Raw genomic sequence first — 9,932 nt, 5'->3', positions numbered from 1 at the left:
CATGTCCAAAACATGCGAATAAGTGAAGCCTCCGCTCTCTTACATTTGTCGCAACAGGGGTCTACATCTGGGTAATAGCGAGACAATTTTGATTTGGATATATGGGTCCTGTGTACAACTTTGAATTGCAACAAGCAGTGATGGGCACAAAGAGAAGTTGAGTTAACTAACCTAAAAATGGTGTCCCACATGTCCTCAGACAAGGTTAGATTCAGATCTCACTCCCATGCGATTTTAATGTTGTTGAGTGGGGCCTGCCTTATACCTAGCAGTTTATTGTAGATAATGGAGATCAAACCCTTGCTTGAAAAATTGTAAATTGAGAAGTGCATCGGCCATGTTCACATCAGGTGTCTGAGGGAAGTTAGGTATCTGACAGCGGAGGAAGTGTCTTATTTGTTAAATACCTAAAAAAGTGAGACTTTGGGAGACCAAACTTTTCAGTCAGTTGCTCAAATGATACAAAACTAATATCCGAGAAGAGATCTCTGAAGCGCTTGATACCCAGTCTCCGCCATTCCTGAAAAGTTGGGTCCAGTAAGGAGGGTTGAAAAAGATGGTTGGCTGGGACTTGAGAGGCAAAAATCAAGGAAGCCAAAATGTCTCCTGAACTGAGCCCACACTCTCAATGTGTGCCAGACAACTGGATTGTCTATGAGTTTGTTTGGTGGGAGAGGGAGTGGAGATCCAAGAAGTGCTGGAATGGAAAAGTTTTTAGCAGAGCCCAACTCCATTGCCACCCATAAAGGGCAATCAGATCGATTATGAAAATATGACCAAAAAGTAAGACAGCAGATATTGGCTGCCCAATAATAAAAACGAAAATTAGGCAGCGCCATACCCCCCTCTCCTTTAGGCTTCTGGAGATGGACCTTATTTAGCCGAGGGCGCTTGCCCTTCCATATATAAGATGATATGACAGAATCTAATGTATCAAAGAATGATTTAGGAATGAAGATCGGTATTGATTGAAAGATGTATAGAAATTTAGGGAGAATATTCATTTTGATGGAATTAATTCGGCCAACCAGGGATGTAGAAAGGGGTGACCACTGTGTCAGGCACCGTTTTGTGTGGTTTAGCAGAGTGAGAAAGTTTTCTTTGAAAAGGCACTTGTGCTTTTTCGTGATTGTAATACCAAGGTAAGTGAATTTGTTTTCCACAATCCTAAAAGGGAACTTGGAGTAGTCTGATGCCGGCGTCCCCCCATTGACAAGAAAAAGTCCAGATTTATGTAAATTTAATTTGTATCCTGAAAACAGGCTAAAATCATTAAGTAAAGATAACATGGCAGGTAGGGAGGTATCTGGACATGAGATAAAACTCAACAGGTCGTCTGCGTATAGGGCCACCTTATGTTCCACTCCATTCCTCCATATGCCAGAGGTATTCTTACAACTGCGGATTGCAATCGCCAATGGCTCTATGGCCAGGTCAAATGGTAGGGGGCTTAGAGGACACCCTTGTCGGGTTCCCCGGTGGAGGTTAAAGGGTTGTGACAACTGAGAGTTGGTAAGAACCGAAGCGGTGGGACCAGTGTGCGAAATACCCGTCAATATTCGGGGGGGTCCCCAACTCCCGATTGTTGCGCAATACCGATGTACATTTTCTCAATATGCAGTAGGCCTATAACATTACAATATTTCATGGATGCAAGCCGAGACAATCAGTCTATAGCCTACATGACAACACACAGGCACACATATCAATTTTTGATAATTCCATAGTATTCGCAAAGCAACACTGACATAGGAGGTTGCATTGGCTAAAGTTGTATGGATGCACGTTGTTTTATAACAAGGAGAGGCAAAGTTGTGCATTAAAATGCAGACACAACAACGATTGGCACCAATCTGGCGCACTTACAAGAGCAATTGACTGAATAAATGTCAGGTATAGCCTATCAGCACGCAATCAGTGCACTTGCACTTGCACCGATCGTGTGACATAATTTAACCATCCATCTACAGCAAATATGACAGACAGATACATAATTGAACACATACACAAAGCACAATTGCCTAACCATGCAAACAGGCCATCTCTCAAATTGAAAAAGCACCACGGCGGATGCTGACAGACAGCATACACCACTCTCTTTCACGCACACACGCACGCACACAATCACCCCAACTTCTCCAACTCCAAGGCTAGGCTGCTTCACTAAGACCACAACCAACCACAAGGCCTACATAACCATGCAGTATGTCGAAGCCGGAAAGCACGCACAGTGGCGCACACAACAATCAGTTATATCATCACAATTCAGTCACTGCAAAGATTGAAATAAATTGCCTCTTACCTTAAGCTAGAATAGACCAAACATGCCTTGGCTCGACTTCTTGTGGTTGCCGTCCTGGTTTCCAGGAAGAAGAGAGGCGATGTCCTGCTTTAATCCAGCTTCTGACGAATGGAACTGGGTCGAATTTGTCCAGAGGAGGTCCGTTGAGGTCCACAAACAGGAGTGACGATAGGCTGTCTTCGCGCAACCTGTTGCGCATCTGGTTGTCCGTGTTATTGACTGCGGAAAAGCCTCGTTCGCACTCAGCTGACGTCGGGAGATATGTGCGACTTGCTATGCAAAGTCTTTCCAGTGTTTTCCCCGGTGCAGTGCCATGTAGTTTCCAGTCTCGAAACTGCTCCACGGCCTCCCTGGTTGGTTCTCCAAGCGCTTTCGCAAGGCTGTGTACTTCTGGTTCGCCATGCAAAAGCAGGTCCTCCTGCTCTCCTGGCCAAAAACGCCTGTCAAGAGCTTTGAGCATCAGCACCAAATTTGACTCCGGTAATCGCTTACTAAGAGACGCAATCACTGATTCATAAAACCAAGACCTGTTTATTTTCGCCCTGCCTTCACTCAGCTCTACGCCCTTAAAAAGGCCAGATGAGACGGACTGTTCAGCCTTCTTGGTCGATTTCCCCCCACCAGTCGTCTTCATGGCCGTCAAAACATTGGTAGTTTGTTGGATGGCGAGACTTGAATCCACGAGTGACATTTCTCTTTTCTGCAGCTTGAGAGACAGGCTCTGGAGTTCGCGCAGGATGTCTTTCATGACAGCCAAATCTTCCACAAATCCTGAGTTAGTTAGGTGCTTCAGAAGTCCCTTGTATTTTTGCCTCTCAAGATCATTGCGTGATGTGTCCTCACTGGCTGTTTTGAAATGGAGTGCTAGTGCAGGGAAATCTTTCCATACTGCTTTTACTGTTTTAAAGCTGCTGGCCACCCATCTGATGGTGAAGATTTGACCAATTTTCAGTATTTCCATGTCGAGCTCGGCCGCTGCTTCTCTAAGCAATCTGGCGTTCCTGGTTGACTGATTGTAGAGTGAGTATAACTTTGATATAAAAAACTCAAACTGATTAGTGCCCGCCACTCCTTTAAGAGCATCTTTGACAGCCAGTTCTAATCTATGCGCCAGACAGTGAACAGACTGCACATTTGGAAACTTTTCTTTAAGTCTAACAACAAGCCCACTGCCTTTTCCTGTGAGCACCGCGGCTCCATCGGTGGCAATGCTTATCAGGTGCGTCTTCAAAAAGTCATCATCCATTCCAGCTTTATGTAGACTCGCCATCATCGAGTTATAAATGGATTCAGCATCAACCCCATCTCTAAGTTCCACTAGATCTAGGAAAACATTGTCTACATCCCCCTTACCGCTGACATCACATCTTACGTAGATTATTAGATAGGGACTGCCATGAATGGTGCTTTCATCAATTGTAATTGACACCCGTGAATTCATTTCTTTCACATTGCTGACAAATTTGCAGCGCATTTCCTTGGCAATGTGACTGATTATTTCTGCGCATGCATGGTCAGATTTGTGGATATTACCAACTTCGACTCCATTAAGTTCCTGCATTGTCATGAGTGGATTGAGCTTTTTGTACGATAGCCTCTCCTTTGCCACGGTGTAAGCTGTTCTGAATGAGACTGTGGTTGTCTTGAGTAAATCGGACTGTATATCAATGAAAGTGTTGGGGAGGGTGTCTTTCTCTTTCATCTGGGCTATTTCCATTGACCTTTTGTGGGCCTGGCTGTCCCTGTGTTTGTATATCTTCTTTCGTAGCCTCTTTGCTTCAGAGCTAGTAACATCACCGTTGATCCATTCTTCTGCGAGGTGTAAACCCGGTCCCTTTTCTGAGAGTAGTAGCGATTTTGCGTTTCTGCACACTAAACACACCAATTTCCCTGCCTTAATGTCAAGCCAAGGGTTGCGGTATTTCCATTCGTCCACCTGCTTCGTTGTCCAACCAGGTGGCAAGTCACTTATGCTAGCAGCAGTAGCAGCTAACGTTACCTCAGCACCTGCTGGGTCTTCGGAGCACTCAGCCTCAACTTCACCCTGTTCTTCTTCACTGGGTGGACCAGCATCTTCATCTCCGAGTGCCACCTTTTTGAATGTGAACCCAAAGTGTGCAAGTGATACACTCTGGGTTAGCTTTCGCTTGCTTGCCATTTTTCTCAATGTTACGTCTGTCCTGTTTGGTGCATGTGGCTAATTTGCATACACGCACGTGGCTAATTTGCATACACGTATGCTGGCTCTGTTTGGCAAAAAATATTTGTGAATATTTTTTTTTTTTTAATTCTGAATACTGGACATGGTGAGCTTAAAAACATTTTAGTGACCATTAGTGACAATGAAATATTTCTTTTGACAAAATTTGAGACCCCCTTCAAATTTTGCTTTTGAGGCTTTGGGGGTCTCATGGGTTAATCGGGGGGGTCGGACCCCCCCGGACCCCCCCGTATTTCGCACACTGGGTGGGACTTAAGTATAATAATTTGATCCAGGTGATAAAATTCGGGCCGAAGCCAAATTTATTTAAGGTCACAAATAAATATGCCCACTCTATCCGGTCAAACGCTTTCTCCTCATCTAGAGAAAGGACACATTCAGGAGTCACACTGAAAGGGAGATACAAAATATCCAATAGCCGACGTATGTTGAAATAGGAGTATCGATTTTTGACAAAGCCCGTTTGGTCTTCAGATATGACAGATGGTAAGATGTTCTCCAATCTTCGGGCCAGAACTTTAGCCAAGATTTTAACATCAACATTTAATAAAGAGATTGGCCTATATGAAGAGCACTCCATTGGATCCTTGTCTTTTTTCGCAATAAGAGTGATACATGCTTCATAAAATGATGTTGGAAGCTTACCCTGCTTGAATGAGTCAGACAGCACTGTGCTTAGCTGCGGTGAGAGTAGTGAGGAAAATGCCTTAAAGAATTCCACGGGAAACCCGTCAGGTCCTGGGGATTTTCCTGACTGCGAGGAAATAGCAACATCTATCTCTTCTTTTGTTATGGGTGCAACTAATCTCATTTTACTGTCTGGGGAGAGCGTGGGAATAATTAGTTGGTTCAAAAAATTATCCATTAATTTAGTATTCGATAATTAAGAGGTGTAGAGTTGAGAATAGTAATTCCTGAATGTGTCATTAATCCTTGCGTGATCTGAAGTAATGTTACCATCCTCCATTTTAATATTTGTAATATGCCCCTTTGCTTTGAGTCCTCTCAGCTGATTAGCTAATAATTTCCCTGATTTTTCACCATGGATATAGAACTTTAGGTTAAGGAATTAACCCCGGTTCTCTGAAACATGAGTGAGGTATCTCACTATGGGACACGCCCTCCGCGCTGTCCCCCAGAAGCCCTTTTTCACTACGCCAGTCTTGACTGGCCGACAGACGTGATGTCTGCTCCGCTGAGGTGTAACATTCTGGGTTTTATTATGTTTCCTGTTTTATTTTTTAACACTACCTCTTGTGTCTTTTCAGTTTCCTGTGTTTTCCCGCCCCTCATCAACTGCACCTGAGGCCACTCACTCACCTGGCCCTGATTACCCTCCTTGTCATCCCTGTGTATTTATACCCCCACCAGCTCCACATGTCTCTGCCAGATTGTCTCTATTGTCTGTGAAGCTGCTTGGTGCGGTTATAGACCTCATGTTTCCATTTGGACTTCGCCTATTTATTGGATTATAGTTTTGTGCCTTTTTTCCCTGTCTGTTTTTGTTTGCCTTTTTGGACTCCCTGTGTTTGCTTTTTTTTTTTGACTTAAGTAAAGACAGTGATTTTCATTTGAACCTCACTCTGCCTCCTGTGTGTTCTCTGCACCTGAGTCTCACTTCCCAGAGTTGTTACATGAGGAGGGACATCCTTCTGCTATAAGAGCCTGATGTTACGTCATCCTCTCCAGTCTAAGTAAGCACACCTCTTCCTCGCTCCAGGCAAGGAGGGTGGTCTGGTGAGATACTTCACTCATGTTTCAGAGAACCGGGGTTAATTCCTTAACCTAAAGTTCTCTTTCAACATTCGTCTCGGTTTCTCACTATGGGATGTCACGACTCTTGCATTGCCAGACAAGCTCACCTTGAAGACCGCCCTTCAACACATAGCCAATCAGACTGGCACAGTCGGAACTGAACCAATGCTTAATACTGTATGAGACAGCGTAGGTGCGGTAACATCCAACCTGTAGAACCTGGCGAAAGTGTGAGGCGTAGCCCAACTGGCAGCCTCACATATTTCCTCAACAGAAATCCCCTGAAACAGTGCCCAAGACGTGGCTATGCCACGAGTGGAGTGGGCGCGCAGACCAACAGGGGGGCGCAACCCCTTGCTGTCATAAGCCATCGCAATAGCACCCACAATCCAGTGTGACAAACGCTGTTTAGTGAGAGGTTTCTCCAGGTGTGGCATAGCCCATGACACAAACAACTGCTCTGATTTCCTGAATCCAGCTGTCCTGTCAACATAGGTGCATAATGCCCGCACCGGGCAGAGCGCATTGAGCCGTTCCTGCTCCTCCGTGGAGAAAGGAGGTGGACAGAGAGCCAACAGCTCAATAGGGCGGCATGACAACGCCGGCTTAAACACCTTGGGCACAAATGCAGGATTAGGCTTCAACAGAACCTTAGAGTCTGCAATGGAAAACTGCATACATGTCGGGTTCACCGACAGTGCATGGATATTGCTCACACGCTTGGCAGAGGCCAACGCGAGCAATAAAGCCGTCTTAAACAAGAGTATCTTTAACTCTACCTGCTGCAACGGCTCAAAAGGTGGACGTGACAGTGCATCAAGCACCAAGGACAAGTCCCACGGCCAAATTTCTCGACACTGGTCACAGGCGGCGCGCTCCCTTCATAAATTGACAAACAAGAGGGTGCTGACAAGCCGTCTTGTCCCCAAAGCCTATGTGACATGCCGATATAGTGGCTAAGTACACCTTGACCGTGGAGAAAGCTAGACCTTTATCCAGCAGCTCCTGCAGAAACGTCAGAATAACGGGTACCGGGCTTTGGAAAGCCGCCACCCCCGCTTTTACACACCAATCCTCAAACGCACACCATTTACCATCATACGCAAAGCGCGTAGAGGAAGCCCTGGCGCTCTGGATGGTTGCAGTAACACTCCGTGGGAGCCCGGCCGTAGTTAAATTCAGCCTCTCACGGGCCAAGCCCATAGAGCCACGCGCTCTGGGTGAGGGTGAAATATCTCCCTGTGCGCCTGCGTCAGGAGATCCCTGCGGATCGGCAGGGGCCACGGCCGGCCACATAACAGCTGAAATATTTCCACCAGCCAGTGTTTCCCCGGCCAGCACGGAGCTATTAAAATCAGAGTTAGACCCCGCTCTCTCACCCTGGAGAGAGTAGGAGTGATCAGCTCCAATGGGGGAAAGGCATACAGCAGGACCCGCGGCCACTCGTGTGCCAAAGCATCCAACCCCATCGGAGCGCTCCGATCAGTCAGTGAATAAAACAGAGGACACTGAGCGTTCTCCTCCGATGCAAAGAGATCTACCTCCGCCTGACCATACATTCTCCATATCTGAGCCACCACCTCGCTGTGGAGTTTCCAGTCCTTGTAGCGAGGGTCGCCCCTGGACAGCAGGTCCGCTCCCCGGTTGAATAAGCCGGGAACGTGTGCGGCTCTCAGCAATAACAGGTGTGAGCTGCTCCACAAAATCAGTCTGTGTGCCAACGTGTGCAGATGGAGTGAACGCAACCCACCCTGTCTGTTGATATAGGCCACCACCGTGGTATTGTCCGTCCTGACCAGAACATGCTGCCCTCTCAGGAAGGGCAGAAAATGTTTCAAGGCCAGCGAGACAGCCAGGAGTTCCAGACAGTTTATGTGAGCCAACCGCACCTGGGGGTCCATGTGCCATTCACCGTCCTGCCCTCGTGTGTGGCTACCCAGCCCACCAGAGAGGCATCTGTCATAACCACTTTCCGTGCCCCATGGCAATGCCTGTAGTCAGGAAAGCCATGCGTCTCCACGGGCGCAGCGCCAGGACGCACGCCAAGGAGACCAACACCAGACGGTGTCCATGACGCGTCCAGTTCAACTTCAGCGAGGCAACCCACCTCTGAACAGGCCTCATGTACAAACGGCCTAGTGGGACAACCGCCAGTGCCGATGCCATCAGTCCCAGCAGCCTGAGGCACGTCCTGAATTTCAGCATCGCCCCTCGACAGAAAAGTGCCAGACAAGCCTGAAGGCTTCCACTCTTTCCACTGACTGCTTTGAATGTGACCAAGTTCAGTGACAAACCTATGAACGTTATGTCCTGAGTTGGGACCAAAACGCTCTTTTCCCATTTCACCGTAAAACCCAGGGCCGCCAGACGCGAAGTGAGCAGTCTGGTGTGTGCTTGAACATCCTGGGGTGACTGTGCTGCCAAAAGCCAGTCGTCTATATACATCACGAGGCACATACCCCCCTCTCTCAGGGGCGCTACGGCCGCCTCGGTGCACTTTACAAACACCCGCGGACTTAGGGAAAGGCTGAACGGGAGCACCAGATACTCGTATGTCACATCTCGAAAGGCAAATCTGAGATATCGCCTGTGAGGGGGATAAAGAGGGATGTGAAAATAAGCGTCTTTCAGGTCTATGGACATGAACCAATCGCCTGGACGCACAAACCGTATCAGAGCCGCGTGTGTAAGCATCCTGAACTTGTACTGTCTTAAGTATTTGTTCAGAGCCCGCATGTCCAATATCGGCCGCAGACCCCCCCCTTTCTTTGGGACTAGGAAATACCTTGAGTAGAAGCCGCTCAGGCTCTGTTCTCACAGTATCACCCGAATGGCTCCCTTTTCCAGCAGCGACGATATTTCGTCCTGCAGAATATGAGCCCTGTCCTGAGCCTGTGACTGCACCACTCCGTTGAATCGGGGTGGAGCGGATGCAAACTGGAGCCTGTAACCCTTGGTTACAGTCTTTACTACCCAATCTGACGCCCCACACGCACGCCACTGGTCGGCCCGATTCGACAGCGGGCCCAGGGGTGACTCCGCCACAGCACCGGGCCGGACGGGCACATTGGGCTGCGCAACTGAGGCGCTCATCATGCCCACCGAGGCAGGCAGACCCGCTTGCTGCACCATTGGGGTGTGTGGCCGCACAGCCATGCTCTGTTCCCACTTTATTTCTTTCACTTTTTTGTATTCTTTATGAACGAAAGAACCTGCGTCCTCGGCTCGTGGCCTGGATGCGCACCAACCATTTTTAATAAATTTATTGGGAGGGAGGGACACTTTGTGTACAGGCACTGGTGTGTGCTTGTGCTCTGGTGTGTGCTTGTGACACTCAGCTGTGGCTCCAAAGAGCTCTCCGCTGGTCTGACCTTCCTCCTTTTTGCTCGGTCGTGAATTGTGAGCGCTGACATGGCCTCTGCACGCCTTTTGGAGGGACTGGAACACGCCCTCTTTAACTGTAGGAACAGAGCCTCGGGGGTTTGTGGGGCAGGCGTCTGGCCGGGACCGCCATTTTCCCCCGATGACAGCGCACTAGGTGGCGAGTCTCTTCTTCTTGGCCCAGAGAGTGGCAGGATGGGCGGCTTGCTCTCCTGGTGTCACACTGGGGACAAAAGGTTTCTTGGCCCACGCACCTTTAAGCTCCGGAGGCCT

General features: G+C 48.2%; 1 protein-coding gene and 1 pseudogene across 1 annotated transcript; both read right to left on the bottom strand.

Annotated features, from left to right (window-relative positions):
* Positions 1-2,303: 2,303 nt before the first annotated feature.
* LOC146313711 (E3 SUMO-protein ligase KIAA1586-like) lies at positions 2,304-4,381 on the bottom strand. The gene is made up of 2 exons (XM_084738169.1): positions 4,302-4,381; positions 2,304-3,405 (listed from the first exon to the last, which is right to left on the bottom strand). The coding sequence occupies exons 1-2, from the start codon at positions 4,379-4,381 to the stop codon at positions 2,304-2,306; spliced, it is 1,182 nt and encodes a 393-aa protein (XP_084594295.1).
* Positions 4,382-7,456: 3,075 nt separating this feature from the next.
* LOC146313710 (uncharacterized) lies at positions 7,457-9,434 on the bottom strand (annotated as a pseudogene).
* Between the last annotated feature and the right edge of the window lie 498 nt (positions 9,435-9,932).

This window comes from Lutjanus erythropterus, chromosome 15, assembly GCF_056507025.1.
Source record: "Lutjanus erythropterus isolate fLutEry1 chromosome 15, fLutEry1.hap2, whole genome shotgun sequence".
Lineage (NCBI taxonomy): Eukaryota > Metazoa > Chordata > Actinopteri > Lutjaniformes > Lutjanidae > Lutjanus > Lutjanus erythropterus.
This window is presented reverse-complemented; position numbering and strand designations above follow the sequence as displayed.

Coding starts and splice junctions, on each gene's coding strand:
- LOC146313711 (XM_084738169.1), bottom strand. CDS start 4,381: ATGAAGATGCTGGTCCACCCAGTGAAGAAGAACAGGGTGAAGTTGAGG. Junction 3,406..4,301: donor AAGACCCAGCAGGTGCTGAG/GTAACGTTAGCT, acceptor TCTGGCGCATAG/ATTAGAACTGGCTGTCAAAG.